This window comes from Symphalangus syndactylus, chromosome 18, assembly GCF_028878055.3.
Source record: "Symphalangus syndactylus isolate Jambi chromosome 18, NHGRI_mSymSyn1-v2.1_pri, whole genome shotgun sequence".
Lineage (NCBI taxonomy): Eukaryota > Metazoa > Chordata > Mammalia > Primates > Hylobatidae > Symphalangus > Symphalangus syndactylus.
The window spans coordinates 37,071,813-37,092,481 of record NC_072440.2 but is presented as its reverse complement, the minus strand read 5'-3'; the positions used below and the strand labels follow the sequence as shown (position 1 = coordinate 37,092,481).

The window sequence follows — 20,669 nt, the reverse complement described above, 5'->3', positions numbered from 1 at the left end:
TTGGTGATTTCTTTTTATTCTGGGGTGGTACTTTGCATATAGAAACACAGTTGAGAAATAAGCAGGAGATACACTTTTCTGTGTCTCTGTTTCTAAGAGTGGTTAGACTAGATCTCTATTAAATCTTCCTACTTTGTAATTCTATGAATTAAATAGAGTTCTATAAATTACAGTCCACGAGACTATAAGGCATAAATAAACTTTCAGAAATGCCTGTGTGAGAAACATGAAATACATACTTATGTGGCTAACTTGGCTTTCAACTTCCCCTTCCTGTTTATTTAAACAGTTTATTCAAAAAAGTTAGTCTTTCTGGTTCTGTTGAATTCTTATTATAATCTCCTAACTGAGTGAATTGGAAAAAAGGAAGAAAACTCTATTTCCTTCACCTACATCAGTAGTGTATTAGGGTTCTCCAGAGAAACAGAACCAACAGGAGACAAATACATATATATATATATAAAGAAATCGATTGTAAGGAATTGGCTCACATGATTATGGAGGCTGAGGAGTCCACAATCTACCGTCGGCAAGCGTAAGACCCACGAGAGCTCATGGTGTAAGTCTGAAGTATAAATCTGGTCATGTCCTTCCAGTGTGGAAATCACCAGTGGACTTCCATTGGTACAGAATACAGTCCACAATTGTTTGTATTTCACAAAGGTTACTTAACTAGTTGACTCTGAAGACGAAAGAAGTACAGTGTCCCAGCTTGAAGCAGCCGGAGGATGAATTCTTCCTCATCCAGTCAGAGTTTTATTCAGGCTTTCAGTGGATTGGCTGAGGTCTACCCACATGGCGAGGGCAAACTGCTTTACCCAGGTTATAGATTCAAATGCTAATCTCATCCAGAAACAGCCTCGCTGATACACCCAGTGTAATGTTTAACCAGATTGGTAGGCACTCAGTATCTCAGTCAAGTTGACACAAAATTAGCCATCACACTAAGAAAGCCTTGTTGACAGATCATCTTTTTATTCAAACTGTTTACGCCAGGCACTGTGTAGTGTGAGGAAGCAACTGAGTCTCTCACCTGAAAGAGCCCACAACCTAGAAGGGGAGACAGGGACCAATGGAGCAATACCAGGTGCAAGAGAGAAAGGAGTCCAGGGAAACTGAGAATCATTCTCAAGGATATGTAGCGGATTGGAGCCAACTAGTTAAGTAACCTTTGTGAAATGCAAAGAATTGCGGTCTGTATTCTGTAGTCAATGGAGGTCTCCTGGTGATTTCCACACCGGAGGGACATGATCAGATTTATACTTATAAAGGTCACTTTGATGCATTGTGGAGGACGACAGAAGGGGTATATGCTGGTGAGTGGTCTCAGATCAGTGGAACAACCTGGGATGCATGTTAGAAATGAAGATTCTCCTTCCTCAGTGCAGACTGATTATATCAGAATCTTTGGGGGTCACAGTAGAATCTGCATTGCAAACAGGAACTGTGATGTTTCATATACACTGTGAAAATTGAGAACCTACTGCTGTGGGAGTGGGAAAACCATTTAGGCAGCTGTTAAAGTAGTCTTATCTTGGTGAGTGGTGATGAGATGAATTTGAGATATATTTTGGAGGAAGAATTAGCAGGAAATGGGGACAGGTAGGTATGGCTAAAGAGGATTGAAAGGTATTTACAGTTTGGGTGACATGTAACATACACGTGCATATATAATTTTTAAAAATAGTTATGCTTTTACCTGTAGCCTATGCTTATTTTTATACCTTGATTTTTCCTCATAACATATTGAACAGGCATTTTAAAATTTAAACAACATTTTGTGTGGAAAAAATGGAAATGGGCTTTTATTTTCCCTTCTAATGATTCCTCTTTTTCAAAGTTAGATAAGTTTATCTTCCAAGATAAATGGATAGTCAGCAGTTGCCTATTAATGTTGACACTTGTATTTCTTCAGGGTTGTACAGAAAATGAATTCTTTTGGAAGAAAGAAGAATTCCATTTTGAGAGTTGAAGAATGTGTTTATTTGTTGGGGTTTTGTTGGTGGGTTTGTGGTTTGGTTGGTTTTTTGTTTTTATTACTTTTTTAGCTAGAGTTTTTATTAAGCCAAGAAAATATATTAATGAGGCTAGAGATTTGCCTTCTTTGCTTTCTGCTTGTCTGGTTAGAGTATTTCTCTTTTATTTCCTTCAATAATATTTTTGTTGAAAGGAATATTGGGAAATGAAATTGACAATCCCTTGCCAAGGTTTGGGAAGTAAAAAGGAAGAAAGAATTTAGCGGCCCGGCACGGTGGCTCACGCCTGTAATCCTAGCACTTTAGGAGGCCGAGACAGTAGAATCGCTTGAGCCCAGGAGTTGGAGACCAGCCCTGGCAGCGTAGTGAGACCCTGTCTCTATTAAAAAAAAAAAAAAAAAAAAAAAAAAAAATGAAAATCAGCCAGGCACACGCCTTTAGTCCCAGCAGCTGCTTGGGAGGCTGACATGGGAAGATTGCTTGAGTCTGAGACATCGAGGCTGCAGTGAGCTGTGATTGCACCACTCCACTCCAGCTTGGGTGACAGAGCAAGACCTTGTCTCAAAAAAAAAAAAAAAAAAAAAAAAAAGATTTTAGCCAGCATTTTAAGAAACCTAGAGGCACTAAAATTTGGTTAGAAAATGACTCATAAATTGTGGTTTTTATAGCTAGAAAGTACAAAACATACCAAGTATAAAGGAAATAGTCTTATTTGAAACTATTCTGTATTCTGTAGTCAGTGGAGGTCCACTGGTGATTTCCACACTGAGGGACATAATCAGATTTATACTTAGAAAGGTCACTTTGGTCCATTGTGGAGGAAGACTGGCGGGGTAGATGTTGGTGAGTGGTCTCAGACCAGTAGAACAGCCTGGGATTCTAAAAGTTAAAATTCGGCTTTTATAAGGACTTTTTTCTCCTTCACTCAATACACTGACCCACTGAACGGCTCTTCAGAATGGAATAGAGAATACTAGAAGAAATGTTGGTTCCTGGATTCTGACATCTGTATGTTATCTAAACTTGTGTAGATCCTAGTGACCTCCTTAGGAAATCTCTCTCTTCAGTTTTCCCCCTCTGATCCATTCTGCCTCACTTAAAATTAAAAGCTGAGTTTTTTACAGGATCAAGTTAATGGGGCTCTATTCTGTGCTGACTCAGACACCAGCTTTCTCTCTTGTCTCCCTGGATTCTTCATCATTCTGCAAACATGCCATACACTCATGGCTTGACTAATAATATTTCTGCTCCTTGGTGTGTCAAGCCCTTATCCTCCTTAGCAAATATCTACCTCTAAAATTGCATTCCAGACTTATAGGAAGAATTCATTCCATCTTTCCCTGTTTCTTCATGGCACTTTGTCTTTACTGCTAATATACAATATTTAGTTGCTTATATTCAGTCTAGTGACCGTAAGAGGATTTGAGACAGTGCAAAAGAAAGCATGTGCTTATTATAACAGAAAATTATTAACATAGGATTGAAGGGATTTAAATAAGAAACCTTGATTGGGGAAACCTGTGGCAGCAGGATATAAAACTTAGCTATACACTTTCTAATTACCAGGATAAAAAAAGAAACATTAGGAATTACATGGCTCTTATTTTCAAGTAGAAGGAAGTAGGTTTATCAGGTGTTAAACTTAAGACAAATTCAATTTAACAGAGTTTGATTAAGCAAAGAATTGTTCATAAATTGGGCAGCCCCCAGAACCAGAATTGGTTCACAGTGTCTTCAGGGCTGTACCTGGTCAGATAATATTTATGAGCAGAAACGGGAAAGTGAGGTACAGAAAAGGGAAATAGGGTACAGAAACAGCTGGATTGGTTACAGCTCAGCATTTGCCTTATTTGATGTTCAACATGTTCAACAGTTGGCCACCTATGATTGGCTAAAACTCTGATTGGTACAAGAATAGGTTATAATCTCTACACTTCCAGTTAGGTTACACTTTACTGTGTACAAAGAGACCTTCAGGCTGAACTTAAAATATGTGAGGAAGAAACTTTAGGCTAAATGTAATTTAACACAGGAGAGGGAGACTCATAATATTTCTTCTCACTGGGGTGTCATGCCCTGAGCCCAGAAGTGCATTTTTTATTAATATTTATATAGGTGACTATACAAGGACTGTCCGTTTTAACAATAAAGAATTAGTTGTTTCTGATACCCTAATGACTGTAGGTAAGTGACTCCAGGATTAGCTGACTGTGGCCTTAGCAACATCATCAAAGCCTGAGGTTTTTTCTACTCCATCCCCTCAGCATATTAACCTGATCTGCAGGCTACCATCCCTCATCGATAAAAAGTAGTTCTAGGCATTACAGTTCGTGACAATGCCACTGACAGATAAGTAATCTTCCTTATGTCTTTTTTAAGATCAAGGCAATCCTTTTCTGGAAATCATTGCATTAGATGTCTTCTTATGTCTAATTGGCCAGCATTCCTTAAACATGCTCGTGCTGAAAGTAATCATTGACCAGGGGAATGGGATCTCCATGATTGCTTATTGAACTACTGGCATTGGGGGGCTGGGATCAGCTTTTTCTGAAACAGTGGTAGCATGGAAAAAGAGGATAACTGGACAGATTCAGGGTTCAATTAGGAAAGAGGCTGATTATATAGGCAAGCAAGAGTGTCCACTACAGAGACCAACTGAACAGTGTCAGTTTTGTCTTATGTGAAACAACTCATAAATTGTTTGTTTTCTTTTTTTTTTTTTTGAGATGGAGTCTGGCTCTGTTGCCCAGCCTGGAGTGCAGTGGTGTGATCTCGGCTCATTGCAACCTCTGCCTACCAGGTTCAAGCAATTCTCTCGTCTCAGCCTCCCGAGTAGCTGGGATTACAGGCACGTGCCACCGTGCCTGGCTAATTTTTGTATTTTTAGTAGAAATGGGGTTTCACTATGTTGGCCAGGCTGGTCTTGAACTCCTGACCTCAAGTGATCTGCTTGCCACAGCCTCCCAAAGTGCTGGGATTACAGGTGTGAGCCACCGCACCTGGCCCATAAATCATTTCATATATCAGCCTAGCTGAAAGTCAGTTACATAGCATTAAAAAAAAATCATTATTAAACAGTTTATTGGAGGCTAGAGGTAAAAAAATATAAGTAGGAAGCGTTTTGGTGGTTTGGACTAACATAGAACGGGGGTTAACAAAGTGTGTGCCCCCCCACAACTTCCTCGACAACATTAGCATCAACATGATGGAGGAAATGATGAGAAAGCATCACAGAGGAACTTGTGAGACATGCAGATTCTCAGGCTCCATCAAACTCTACTGAATAAGACACTATGGGTGTGGGGCCCAACTGTGCTTTAACAAAGCCCTTCAGGTGGTTGAGCTGAAAGCTCAAGTTTGAGAATCGGTGATATTGGACATTAAGAAAATGACTGGAATACTTGTTCTTTGCCCCAACTATCCCTCCTGTGCACACATATGGGCTCCAAGTAGCGTGGAGCTAAGCTTTTTTTAGACAATTGCACTTACTCTGTTCAGGTGCTAGAATAAGGGCAATTTTAAAGCATCCAAATTTGATACCCTGAAGTAGAGAAAAGTTCATTTAGACAACAAAAATTTTGAGGAAAAATACTGTTTATCAGCGTCCAATGAATGTTTGTAAATTCAGCCTTTTCTCATCTGTAAAATGGCTGAATTACTTAGGGCAGAGTTTGTATAGATTAAATGAAAGGTATTACTACAAGTACCTTTAAACCCAGAAATGACTTAAAAGGTTTCATTTTTTCATGCTAACACCTGTTGGTTCTGTTTAGCTGGTTGAAGTTTCTTCTTGAGAAAGATTCATATTTAGCAGGCTGGAGTGCGTGCATCTATTCGGTGATTTCTGCCTTGAGTTTAGAATGGAGGAGTGGCCACTTATATTCACATTAGTCATTCCTATTTTAAACTGGTGTGTTTACTATTTTATTAGTATGACTATTACTGCATGCACAGTCTACACACTTTAGTTTATTAGAAATCTATTAATTCTTACATGTCTTTTATGTAAAGCATGATTGTCTGTCTATCTTTAATCTTTGTCAACAAAATGAGATTTGACTTTTAATTGGAAATTTTCCTGCAGGACAGTTTTAGCTTTGGGCTTTTCAGTATTCTGTTATTTGTCTAGTTTTTGGTCAGTGAAAGAAGTAAAATCTGTATATATGTATCTCCAGAGTATTCTCCAATATTAATATGGTAAATGTTTTTTTTTTTTTTGGGGGGGACAGAATCTCACTCTGTTGCCCAGTCTGGAGTGCAGTGGCACGATCTTGGCTCACTGCAACCTCCACCTCCTGGGTTCAGGCGATTTCTCCCATCTCAGCCTGCCAAGTAGCTGAGATTACAGGAGCCTGCCACCATGCCTAGTTTTTGTATTTTTTCTTTTAGTAAAGAAGGGATTTCACCATGTTGTCCAGGCTGGGCTCGAGCTCCTCACCTCAGGTGATTCACCCACCTCAGCCTCCCAAAGTGCTGGGATTACAGGTGTACACCACCGTGCCCATTCTTAATATGATAAATCTTTTAATTTAGGGAGGCAGAACAGAGAGCATTCACTATATGAGTAAGTTAACAGATTTTGGAATGCAGTGGAAGAATTTGATGCAGAATAAAGCATGCTTTCATGCAGATCCATAGTCGTTGCAGTTAGAATTCAAGTCTGCAACAGACATAGATTGGCTAGTGTAAAGAATCCCCATATTATTATTCAGTTCTAAAATACAAACTGAGATGTAGACCTTTTTAAGACATTTCACTTTATTAAATAGCTTTTGGGTTGATAGAGTAATGTAATTTTCTCACTTTGTGTCAGAGTCCATTGGCCAGCTGCTTGTACTACACTGTATTATATCATGGCAGACAAAAGCATTGCAGCCCAAGGTCAAGGCCATGCAGTGAGTTAGGGATTGAGTTCCTGCCGTTTTTCAGGACTTCTGATTTCTATCCTAAGGTTCTTACTCTTTGATCCCACCAGTGGGCACTGACTGGATCAGAGGCAGTCACTCCAAACATTGCTTTTTTAATGGTAGGAAATAGAAACGAAACACACTTGTTTCCACTGCAAGAATGAGCCTGATCAAGTTTTCTGGTGTCAGCACCTGTCTTAGCTCTATATTACAAGCTATTTACACAGCTGAGTCAGGAATTGTCCTTCACCTGTACTTGCTACAAAACAAGAGAACCCAAACTTTCTTTGCCACTGTTTATTGGTTAAGAACCTATGATCATGCTGATAAATTACTGAATTCTCCTGTTACAAGTTAGGAAACAGTGGGGTTTTGATTCACTAGACAGTGTTGATTTCTGGTTTCCCTGGAACCATTGTTGACTGAACAGGAAACTGTTTCTGTTATCTCTGCTAATAATAAAGAGCATGGTGCAGATATTCAAAATAAAATGATTTATAACTACCCAGAAGGTACAAATGCTATCAGGACAAGTTCCTCATAGCACAGTAATGTCATTTGGAACACAAGGTAGATTGTTACATAATTAATACGTTTGTGATGTTTAAATTATTGCATGTATAAAATTCTGTAGATGTGAAAATTATGGTGGAAAAGAAGTGTTTTAAGAGTTTGTCATTTTTAAATAACAAAGTGTATACATGCATTACTTCGTCAGCTGATGTTTCATTGTTTCAGAAGTTGCGTATAAATAACTATCTGAAATGCCCAAGTAAAATGCTCTAAAATGTTTTAGTATGTCCCTTTTTATAGTGAGATATCTTTTCATAATTCAAAAATTTTGTTAAATTTTAAATCTAAATTATCTCGTCTTTTTCTCACATTTTGGTGTGAAAAACTAAGAACATAGAATTATTCATGTTCTTAGTGATTTTAAGGACTTATTTTTTAGTGTATTGTAGACATTTTTATTTAAAACATGTTTTTTAAAAAATTATTATAGCTGTATGTTGATGTCTCATCTTGAGGAACCAAAAGTAACAGAAGATGAAGAACCACCCACAGAACAAGATAAGAGGAAAAAGATGGTAAGTTATAAAAGTAGCTTCTAAAAATTAAGAACCACATATTATCATTTTCTGTAGGTTCAGAAATATCTAGTCTGTCCATCCAGCTATATATCTATCCATCTATCCCATGTTACAGAATTAATGTAAGGTGTACCCTAAAACAGATACATTTTATTCCTAGTACAGAAAGTTGAGGTTAACTTTTCATCTGAAATAACTGTTGCTTGTCTTAGTGCAGAGCAGATGATTTAGTGTTTTACTTATGGAAAGTGTGTGACCTGCAAACCTTATTTAAGTTGATATGTTTATTCTTCTGTTTTGAGGAGATGTACTGAAATTTCCTTGCATTCCCTATTATTTTATAGATCTTCACATGAACTTTTGCTGATCTGCATCACGGGCTTTTATAAAAATGCCCTTAAGTTAACCACTAACTTGTTGTAAAAACCACTAATTCTCACCAGAGAAATCTGATAAGGAGAAAATAACAAAAAAAAGGAAATATCTAAAATATCTTGCCTTTTAATATTATATATAATCCTGAGTGTTTAAATATTTATTTTGACCATAAATATAAAATAGGTACATAAGAAACTATTTTTTCCCTTTTCTTTTGGAATCTTTTCTTGTCTTCTGGCGTCATCATTTAACTAACTTTATTATACCTTCTTTCCTCATTTGCAAAATGAAAACAATTTTATCTACCTCATAGATAGAATAAATAAATATTTAAAATGGTTATGGATACCTAGTAATTACTCTGTAAGAGTTAGCTATCATTTTAATCTGATCATTGTATTTACACCTTGCATTACAGCATGTCAGCCCTCAAGGGCCTAATCTTTAGCTTATAGCTAACATGCACTGCTCTGAGAGCCTTCTTTTAAACTGTTTGAATTTAACTTATTTTACTTTGCTTTTATGCTAGGTATCATCTCCCTAGCACATAGTGTAGAGGAAAGGACAACATCCAAGGATTCTTAAGACCTGAATTCTAGTCCTTTTTGTACTATTACTTGTGACCTTGAGCAAGTCACCTTGCCTTTGTAGATCCGTTTGCCTCATCTGTGAAAAGCGGCAGAAATTGGATTAGCAAATTTTCAGGGTCTGTGAACTGAAAAATTACTGTTAAAACTCTTAATATCATTACTTTTCTTCCCCCAAAACAATGTTTGTACATATAATAAGTCCTCATTTAACATCATTGATAGTTTCTTGGAAATTGTAACTTTAAGCAGAAAAACATATAGTGAAACCAGTTGTACCATGGGCTAATTGATCTAAACAAGAAGCTCCTACAGCATATTTCTGGTCACAAAAACATCACCAAACTTCTAAATAAAGATCCAAAACGCTTCTAATATTTAACATTGAAGTAAGTGTGAGCTGTACATACATTTAAGAAAGATTAATAAAAACAAGTTAAATTATTTTCCCTTGTTTTTGGTGAATCATGGTGATGATGGTTGTGGTTGTGGGTTAAATCAAGGAATAAATGTTTGCAAAGTGAAAATTGTAAGGAGCACCTCCTACTGCCATGCAGTTCAAAAACGAACAAATCTGGCGAGCTTGCTGAAAGCTTTCATAGAGCAGCATTTATATGCATTTGTGTGACAATCATTTGTATTCATTCATTCTTTCATTTTTGCAACCCACTTATTCTGCCTTACGGTATTGGGTGGCTGGAGCCTGTCCTAGCAGCTAAGGGTGCAAGACAGGAACCAGTCCTGGACAGGACACCATTTCCTGACAGGGTGCACTTGCACACACTCACACTCAGATGGGAACAATTTAAACACACCAGTTCACTTAGTGTGCACAGCTTTGGGATGTGGGAGGAAACTGGAGTACCCAGAGAAAAGTCACGCAGACCTGGAGAGAACATGCAAACTCCACACAGACAGTGGCCCCAGCCCGAATCCATTTGTTTTCCTTTTCAAAGTTATAATGAAATGATGATAGCAAGGACCTGCTGCTCAGTCATGCACTGCTCAACAACACAACATTTCGGTCAACAGCAGACTGCATATGATAGTGGTCCAATAAAATAATGATACCATATTTTTACTGTACCTTTTATGTGTTTTGATGTGTTTAGATACACAGATACCACTTGGTTACAGTTGCCTACAGTATTCGCTGCAGTAACATGCTGTACAGATTTGTTGCCTAGGAGCAATAGGTTATACCATATAGCCTAGGTGTATTGTAGGCTGTACCATCTAGGTTTGTGTAAGCACACTCCATAATATTTACACAAGGAACTTGCCTAACAATGCATTTCTCAGAATGTATCCTCATCTTTAAGCAGTGTATGACTATATATCTCGAGAAGTATTTTTCCTTTGAAATTAAACTGTTTTGTGGTTGTTTTGTTTTGTTTTGTTTTGCAATGGAGTCTCGCTCTTATCACCCAGGCTGGAGTGCAGTGGTATGATCTCGGCTCACCGCAACCTCCGCCCCCCAGGTTCAAGCAATTTCCATGCCTCAGCTTCCTGAGTAGCTGGGACTACAGGTGTGTGCCACCATGTCCGGCTAATTTTTTTGTATTTTTAGTAGGCACAGGGTTTTGGCATGTTGGCCAAGCTGGTCTCGAACTCCTGACCTCAGGTGATCTGCCCACCTTGGCCTCCCAAAGTGCTGGGATTGCAGGTGTGAGCCACCATGCCTGGCCTATGTGGTGTCTTAAATACATGGAAAGTATTTTTTTTTTTCACCTACAGTAATAATAACCTTTAAGTATAGCCTAACATTTGTCTTTCTACCACTCACACCCCCACTTTATCATTCTAATTATATGTAGTATTGGTTTATAGAACAACCATTTTTTTTAAGTGGCTGATTTTAAATTATTTACTACAGTAGATATTTAATATAGATTTATATTATCATCTCTAGTAAGATTTCCAGTACCTTGGTCTTGCTCTTGGATACCCACTGCTCTTGGATATGCTGAGGATACCACAGCAGTTTTTGACCGAAGCTGAGATTGTGTATTGTATAACATCTAATAAATCTAATTATGAATACATGCTAATTTTCCAACAACTTTAAACAAAGAAAATTTGTTTCACTTATCTCTTAGAATTACAAGTTAATGTATTTTTTCAGTAATTATGTCATTCTTGAACTGTATTGTCTATAACGTTAGACATTTTTTAAGAACTATCCAGCGATATCTTGGTTGTTTCTTCAAAGGAGGAGAGCTGGTAAATGGTTATGAATTATTCTTTACAAAAAAATCAGCAAAGGTTTTTCTCATTTTAAAATGAAATTATTTACTAGGAAGAAAAATATAGCTGCTTAGTTCCAAGGTCACATAAATGAAAATTTGATTTGCTTACTGTCGTTGTTGTCTTAAAGCAGTCCATAAAATGTGGTGTCTGTGTTTCAGCAGTTGCTTCGGTAGAGAATAGCAGTCGTGATTGTAGTTCACAAAGGCAGATGATTAATATTATATCAAATGTGCCAAATAATTTTCCATAGGTTTCTGAGAATTCTCTATATTTTATTTCAAATAAGGATGAAATTTACACTCAGGAAAGCTATTAAGCTGTCCAGCCTTTTGATCTCCCTTTTCATTCAGCCTCTCTCTCTACCTTTCATTTTGGTGAAATAATACTTAGAATAGCAAATGCAGCCCAAGCATTTCATTTAATATATGTTTCCTTTCTGTCCAGTATATTCTAATTAGTAGAACAATAATTTTATGACCTTTACTATAAAGACTTGAGCTAATGTATTAAGACCTTTAGTTTTTTGTAATTTTTTGAAATCTGACTCATAGTCACTTGTAAGTTGTAATTTCCAAATTCTAGTTTTGAGCATTTTAATGCTTTCTCGCAACTCTATGATACCAGCTGACAAAGTATTATTATTATTATTTTATTTATTTTTTGAGATAGTCTTGCTCTGTTGTCCAGGCTAGAGTGCAGTGGGTGCAAACATGGTTTACTCAGCCTCAGCTTCCTGAGCTCAAAGAACCTTCCTGTCTCAGCTTCCTGTGTAGCTGAGACCACATGTGCATGCCACTACGCTAATTTTTACATGTTTTGTAGAGACAGGGTCCCACTTTGTTGCTTAGGCTGGTCTCGAACTCTTAGGCTCAAGAGATCCTCCCTTGTCAGCCTTCCAAAGTGCCGGGATTACAGGTGTGAGCCACTCCACCCTCCCTGTTTTTTCATATTATTACTTGTTTTTTTTTAAATGGGCAAATGAAAACTATGTGTATCTGTGGTGTACAACATGGTGTTTTAAAATATGTGTATATTGCAGAATGGCTGAATCAAGCTAATGAGCAAATCTATTACCAGTTGAGCTCATTCAGAAAGAGAAAAGTTGGGCCAGGCGTGGTGGCTTATGCGTGTAATCCCAGCACTTTGGGAGGCCGAGGTGGGCAGATCGCTTGAGCCTAGGAGTTCAAGACGAGCCTGGGCAACATAGGTGAATCCCGCCTCTACAAAAAAAAAAAAAAAAAAAAAAAAAATTAGCTGGGCATGATGGCGTGCACCTGTAATCCCAGCTACTTGGGAGGCTGAGGTGGGAGGATTGCTTGAACCTGGGAGACAGAGGTTGCAGTGAGCCAAAATCATGCCACTGCTACTCCAGCCTAGGCAACAGAACGAGACCCTGTCTCAAAAAAAAAAAAAAAAAAAGGAGAACCCTTATGTCTCATTACAAACCACTGAAGTTACAATGTTGTGCGTGCCGGGGCATGGTGGCTCACGCCTGTAATCCCGGCACTTCGGGAGGCCGACACAGGCAGATCATGAAGTCAGGAGATTGAGACCACCCTGGCTAACAGTGAATGAAACCCCATCTCTACTAAAAATACAGAAAAATTAGCCGGGCGTGATGGCATGTGCCTGTAGTCCCATCTGCTGGGGAGGCTGAGGCAGGAGAATGGCGTGAACCCGGGAGGCAGGGCTTGCAGTGAGCTGAGATCGCGCCACTGCACTCCAGCCTGGGTGACAGGGCAAGACTCAGTCTCAAAAAAAAAAAAAAAAAAAAAAAAAAAAAAAAAGTGCATTATCATTTGAATGTGTTTTAAATTGAAACATATATATGGCAAGCACAATCTGCAGCTTTACTTAGCTTTTTAATGCAACCAAGTATGTGTAGAGTGCAGCTCTGGCAAGCTTGGCGTCATAGTCTTCTGCCTAGGCTCCAGTATATGTAAGTAAACTATACGTTAGGTTGAGTTGCATTTTATTTGATAAATGTATAAGTACATCCTAAGTTTCATGCCAAATATAACAAATCCTGAGCATGGCTTTTGTAATGTCTTAGAGTGATTATTGTTTCTGTTCTGCTCTTGCCAAATACCGCACCGGCTCAAGGATGGACAGGAGTGCTGCACTGTGAGAATGGAATTGTCCTGCAATCAGAGCCTACACATAGCTAACATTTTTCTTTTAGAGCACAGAGACGTCTCCCTCATTTCCCCCTCCCTGCTTTCCCCTCCTTTACTCATCAACTCTCTGAAAACTTTTATTTTATCTAACTTTTGGATCTAGAAGCTTTCTTTAGACTTGTACTTATTAGAATTTAGAATACTTCATCAAAAGGAAAGTGACACTTATGAGTTGAAACTATTTCATAAGGTTTTCTGGAAGTCTTTATTCCAAATATAATGTCAACAGGGCACCCTGTGGTAGTGGCTTGGGGTGGGAGTTTTTAAACTCTCTCTGAATGATTTTGACCGAGAACCAGTAGATTGATTCTTTTGCCTGCTCCCATTTGCTTCTAGAAAACCTCAGCAGAACTACTGTAAAGATAGAATTGTATTGGTACTGATAATGTACTGTATTGTTCTTAATTAAATATCAGTAATTTTTTAATGTATGCATAAAACACATTTTCCTTTTGCAAATAATAATATGAGAATAATTCATCATATTGGTGGCTTCAGAACTGCCCTTTGAGAATCCTTACCTTATAGCATTCAAGTAATCAAGATAAATTATAGCATTGTTGAAAATACTTTTTAGTATTCAGCTTACATGCAGTCCACCCAGGTTATGAGTTGAGAGACCTTTTTTCTTTTCTCAACTTGCGCAGTTAACATTTATCACTTCTAGTGTCATGCCACATCTCTCTCTTTTTTTTTTTTGGAGAGTCTTACTCTGTCACCCAGGCTGGAGTGCAATGGTGCTATCTCAGCTCACTGCAACCTCTGCCTCCCGGGTTCAAGCGATTCTCCTGCTTCAGCCTCCCAAGTAGCTGGGATTACAGGTGTGCACCACCACTGCTGGCTAATTTTTGTATTTTTAGGTTAGAGACGGGGTTTCACCATGTTGGCCAGGCTGGTCCTGAACTCCTGGCCTCAAGTGATCCACCTGCCTTGGCCTCCCAAAGTGCTGGGATTACAGGCATGAGCCACCACTCCTGGCCTCTCATGCCACATCTTGACCCCAAACCTTGAACTCCAACATTTCTCTCTCATCACGGTCTCTTCTTCTTACTAAGCATTCCTTTTCTTTTGGTAGATCTATTTTGAACTTTATCTGGAGCCCTACAATTTTTCCCTACTTTGTCCTCTTAAATCCTGGAGTCCCATATTCTTTGCTGTTTTTACCTTTGGACAAGCCATAGCCTTCACCCTCTCTGTTTCAGACTTACTGGATCTGGGGGCCTGGGAATCAGGCATACATATTTTCTAAAAGCTTCACATGTTCTTTTGGTGTATAACCAGGGTTGAAAACCACTAGAATAAGAATTAAACCCCTTGACACTCTTTTAAGAAAGACCTCTGCAGTCTGCCTCCTTTTAAACCTTGTCCTATATTCTCATTCTGTCTCCTTCACTGGCTAAACCAAATGACTTGTCTCCACACATTATATGGTTTCTGCTTCTACTACATGCTAGTCCTCCATCTGGAATAGCCCTTTTGTCCCTTTTCTCTCCGCTAAGTTTTCTCATCTGCCATTTTAATTCCCATATATACCGTGTCCCCCACATAGACGCAACCTCCCCCACTGTCCACATCTTGTACCACAGTGTTACATTTGTTACAGCTGATGAACCTACATTGACACATCATCACCGAAAATTGATAGTTTATGTTAGGGTTCACTCTGGTATTGTACATTCTATGGGTCTTAATAAATGTATAACGATGTGTATCCAACATTGTAGTATCATACGTAAGAGTTTCACTGCCTTCAAAATCCTCTGTGTTCTGCCTATTCATCCCTCCCTCCCCTGAGCCCCTGGTGTTTTTACTGGAACTGCAGCAACTCCACGTCCTGCCAGATCCTCTCTAGCTTCTCTTACTTTAGAGCCAGGCACATGCCTAGTTTCATAATGAAGGCATTGGCTTCTCTTAGAAGATACCCCATCAGCAAAGTTGAAGACTTGGAAGTGATGAGAGGCTGAAGGGTGTTCCCTTCTGTTGTTATAGGTTCTACTCATTCTTGCAGTTTCACTTTGCCCTGTCCCTTGGGCCATATGACTTCAGGCTGTAGCATCACCAGCACAAAAAGAAACAACCTTCCATGGACTAGATGTTTTACTGGCTCTCACAATCATGGAAGATCAAATCCCTATAATAAGGCCAAATATATGATTGATACAAGCTCCCCAGTGCCTAACAGCATGTATGATGTATATCAGGTGCTCAGCAAATGTTTGTTGAGTGGATAAGTGACTGGATGAACCAATGAATGAATGAGAGACACAGTCCCTGCCCTCAAGGAGCTCCTAGACCAGTGTGGAGACAGAACTGAGATGTAGGGCCGACAACACAATTGTGTCATTTTGACATCTCTAGTGGAGCAGTCTGGAGAAGAGCTGGGCCTGCCCCTGGACCTCCCAGTCACCAATGTCTTCCTGGTTTGGGTTTATGCTGGGTGAGGTGATGGGCACTTCATTAGACTGCCATGTTAGTTGGTGTCCCCAGGGGTCTGGGAGCACATAATTCAGTGTCCTAATGTCTAGCAGGTTGACGGCAAGGCTTGCCCCTGAAAATGAGTTTCTAACTGTTGTGTGTCCAAGTGCTACAGCAAATATGAGGTCAACTCGTAGTCACATGTGTAGGTCTGCTTCTGGTGCCTGCTCCTGGGACCACATTGGATGTGGCCATTGGCGATACTGTAATTGTAGCAGTCCCATTTAGGGAAGCACTGCCTAGCTCTCAGGAGGGAATAACAGCAGTCATGGGTGAGGCAACACCAGTTGTTGGCATCCACCGGCTGCCCCTGGCCCACCAAACCACAGTGGCAGCCATAGATGAGGTACTTGTAATATTACTGGATATATTTTATCATACTGTTTGAGTGAATAAAAGCATAGGCTTGAATGCTATGTTAACCTCGTTAACATAGAGGTACTCATATTTGTTACTTTATTGCTTGCCATCTGATTATTTTTTTTCCTTCAAAAATTACTGAAATTATTTTGTTTTTTTTCTTTATCCTTTGGCACAAGATGATCTTTACAAAGTTTGTAGATACATAATAGGAAAAAGCCAGCTACATATTGAATAACAGTTTGAAAGATAGTGAATACAAATTATTGCTTCTCATTTTGCAATGAGAAAGCAGTTTTACTATTAACTTTTATCCATGTGTCTGTCTTTTGGTTGTCACTGGTTTGTTGTCACTTATATGTTGGTTATCACATATCACATATATTTGCACCAAATTTGGTTATCATAAGGCCCAGTTTATAAAAATGTGTGCAAATCCTCACACTCCATTCTTTTAAGACTTAACAAAATTAACAATATTAAAAGCATTTCTCTATTTACTCTTAGTTAAGTAATCAAATAATCAAGTGATAATAATCAAATGATCAAGTAATCAAATAATCCTACCTGCTACCATTGCACAACTAAATACATAATGGCAATAGGACTAGCATCTTCAAAATGAATCCTTTTTTTTCTTTTGTATTCATTCCACGTACATTTTTAAATGCTTACCACGTGAAAACCATTGATCTTTATAATCATTACTTCCTCTGAGAACCTATCTTCTAGGGTATTTTGATCAACAGTACATACATAGTATTTTTAAAGTGTTAGATATCATTAACTTATTACCAGGCCAGTTTCTTAAAATGGAAAGATGTACTTGTTTTTATCTATGCTTTGCTCACATTCTACCTGCTTCTCTAAGTTTGATTAACTGACTGTTGTACTGCTGTTGATACATCCTTATTTTTGTTTCTAGATGATACACTGAAACATACAAAAAGCCGTTGTAGGACATATAACTTTAACTATAAATATTTCAAAATTGTAAACCAAACATAGCTTTCCTTATAAATGAGGCCCACAAGCTCAATGTTAAACTTATCTCAAGTCTTAGAAATACACTGTGGCCATGGGTAGTTCAGGTCCTAAAAAGTGCAGAGTTGAAAGTGACATTAAAACAATCCAAGAAGATAGGAAATAATGAATTGAAATAATCCAACTGAGATGCAATAAAGATACAGATTGATAACCAGGCATCCTAAGGTAGCAGTTCTTCCTGTGATAGAGCTAAAATGTTAACCAAAAAATAGTTTCAGATTATAGAGGTTAAGATCCTTCACAGTAGGCTACATAATAGTAATCAAAGACACTGGAAAAGAAAATTCCCTTGAAAATGCCTTTGGAACTAAATAAAGTGATAATTGTGATGGTTATTTTTTAGTTGAGATTTCAAATTAATTGCCTGCTGATATCAGTATTGTTCTTGAGTATTGCTTAGCAGACGGCCTCACTTTATCTCCCTTATTTACTTGAATTTTACTAAAAACCTTAATCGTGATGAATTCAGTAACTTTGCCCCTGTTCACTTGGAAACGTTGGCAACATGGTATTGGCTCAAGGTAAATAAAATCTTCAGGTTTGTAAATGAATAATGTGGTCTCATTTGGGAGAACTTTTTTAGTAACTTAGGTAACATGCCAGGGTACATTAGACTTCCTTCATGGCAGTTTTTCCTATTTCCTGTTTTTCTCTTCTGCTTCTTTTTCTCAATAAATTGTAATACTTACTGTCTTTTAATATAAGGGACTTGTCTTTCAAGGGAAGAAAAAGTAAGTAAACTTTTTGAAGAATTGTTCTGCATGTGGAAGTTGCCATTTTGAAGAAATTGATTTTTCATTATAAAATTAACCTATACTAAAAACCACAAAATGAATGATATGGTGTGAAATAACATTCCCCTAGGTAACCTTTACTAACATTATGTGATAAGTCCTTTCAAATATTTTATATACATACATAAAATATATGATCTATATGTATTTTAAATGTTAAAATTATGTTACATTCTGTTCTGGTGCTTGATTTTTCTTAAATGAAGAACTGCATAATTCAGTGAACCAATATTTTCCAAATGATCAGTGAGTACATGTTAAAAAAATCATTCAAAGGTAAAGATTTATTCAGAGACTAAGATAGGCCAATGGATTTTAATGTGACAGAGAATGGGGGTCTATTGATATGGTTTCAGATTTCTTTTAAGAAACTACTATTTGTGAGTTTCAGTGTAGTTTCAAAGAATATCCAAAATGGTCAGCAAAGGCTGTTAAATACTACTCCATTTTCCAGCTGCATATCTGAGAAAGACTGGATTTTCTTTACTTTAACCAATATACATAATGCAACAGATTGAATGCAGAAATAGATATGAGAATCCAGCTTTCATTTAAGCCACACATTAGATTTCCAAGTATGTAAAGCAGTGCCATTTTTCTCACTAAAGAGATATTTTTATTTTGAAAAATAGTTATTTATAAAAACTATATTGATGTGTAATGGATTTATTGATATTTTTAAGTGAGTTGATAAATATTTTTGAATTTTCTAATTTCTGATCCAGTAAATATTGGTAGATTTAACCCATATAAGCAAATACTTCTTGGGATCACCAATAACTTTTAAATGTAAAAATATTAAGAGCCTTGAGGCCAAAATGAGAAACTACTCTTGAAAGACATTGAGATTGTTTCCATTTTTCAGTTATTATAAGCAATGCTTCAGTAAACAACATCAAGTGCTGTCTTTGTGCACTTCTAAAAGTTTGTAAGTTTGTAGGAAAAATTCTTAGAAGTAGATATGCTGGGCCGAAGGATATGTGTTTTTGAAATAGTGATAGATTATACCAAATTGCCAATTTATGTGCCCAGCAGTGGGTTCATGAGTCATCCTACATTCTGATCAATGGGATAAGTAGAAAGCAGTGTATTGTTGTGTAATGTACTTTTTCTTAATTATGAGTGAGACTAAGAATTTTTTAGATGTTTATAGCCCATTGATATTTTTTTGTTTGATGAATGGCTTGTTCATATTTGCCTCTCACACAGGTTTTTTTACTGGACATTTTGTTTGATTATCTGCTTTTAAATAAGAGTCCCATGGTAGATTTTATTTCCCAAGAATAGCCATAATAATATCTCCTATTCCACATGCTCTTCTTTTTTTTTTTTTTTTTTTTTTTTTTGAGGCAGGATCTTATTTTCTCACCCAGTCTGGAGTGCAGTAGTGTGATCTGGCTCACTGCAACCTCTATCTAATGGGCTCAAGCCATCTTCCCACCTCAGCCCTCCAAGTAGCAGAGACTACAGGTGCACACCACCACACCTGGCTAATTTTCGTATTTTTTGTAGAGAAGAACTTTTGCCTTGTTGCCCAGGCTTGTCTTGAACTCCCGAGCTCAGGCAATCCGCCTGCCTCAGCCTCCCAAAGTACTGGGATTACAGGTGTGAGCCACCACGCCTGGCACACATGCTCTTCTTAAAAATGTGATTTTGACATTCTTCCTCATTGGCAGGTTGGGTCTCTATTCCTTCCCTTTGAAACTGGGTAAATTTGCTGATAGCTTATGATTTCCTAAGTCTTGATTATAAGATATAGCTTCCACCTGGTTCTCTAGGGACACTTGTACTTGGAAACCAGTCACCATACTATAAGGAAGCCCATAAATCCATAAGAAGTAGGCCTCATTTTCCCTAGCTGAGATCCCAGTTGACAGCCAGCATTAACTGCTAAACTCATGAATCAGTGACCCTTAAGATGATTCCAGCCCCCGAAGGGCCTGAGTCACCCCAAGCCTTCAAGTCTTCCCTGTGTATATCCTAGCCACTTTAATTAATTTTTACACCAACCCTTGCAAGGTGAAATTACCTATGACAGACTTTAAAACAGCTGTGGTGCAGTTTTATCTTTATTTTCTTTTTCACATGTGCATTGTGTGTGAACATCATATTAATAAATCATCTGATTTTCTGGAGGTGTCCCCTTGGAATAAAGTACTTTAAAATAAAACACAGAGAAAAGGAAAGCTTTTGTTATAGAAACTATTCAGATGTTATTTATGACTTTCTTTGAACTTAACAAGAGTTGATTTCATCCCCACAGTTGTCTTACTGAGCTGCAAGAAACCTGATGAGTTTCTTAACCTTATTCAAAATGGCTTTATGTCATTATGTGAATTAAGTTGAGGTAACTTTTACATACAAACAAAGAAGAGGAAGAATCTTTGTTTAATAGTGGTTCTCAACTGGGTACTATTTTGCGCTGCTCCTCGCCCCTTCCTGCCAGCATTGTCGTTACAGGACAGGGAAGTGCTGCTGGCAGTAATGGGTGGGAGCCAAGGCTGTTGCTAAGTTCTGCAGTACTTAGAACTGAAATGGGAGAGTTCCCTGACCCCCCCTCACAGGATATGCAACAGGGCCACAAGTGCTCAAGCCGCTTACCGGAGGGTGAGCATGCAGACAGGTAG

General features: G+C 38.0%; 1 protein-coding gene across 5 annotated transcripts in view; it reads left to right on the top strand.

The window, feature by feature from the left end:
- IPO11 (importin 11) overlaps nt 1-20,669 on the top strand; it is a 229,948-nt gene that overhangs the window by 195,361 nt on the left and 13,918 nt on the right. For 3 of the 5 annotated variants that reach the window (XM_063623275.1, XM_055253888.2, XM_055253889.2), the window contains exon 29: nt 7,887-7,971. The exons of 1 other annotated variant lie outside the window; for it this stretch is intronic. In XM_063623275.1, coding sequence (XP_063479345.1) covers nt 7,887-7,971 — 85 coding nt within the window. Of the gene's footprint in view, nt 1-7,886; nt 7,972-10,338; nt 10,746-20,669 lie in introns of those variants that run through there. One more of the 5 variants, XM_063623273.1, reaches the window with a different exon arrangement.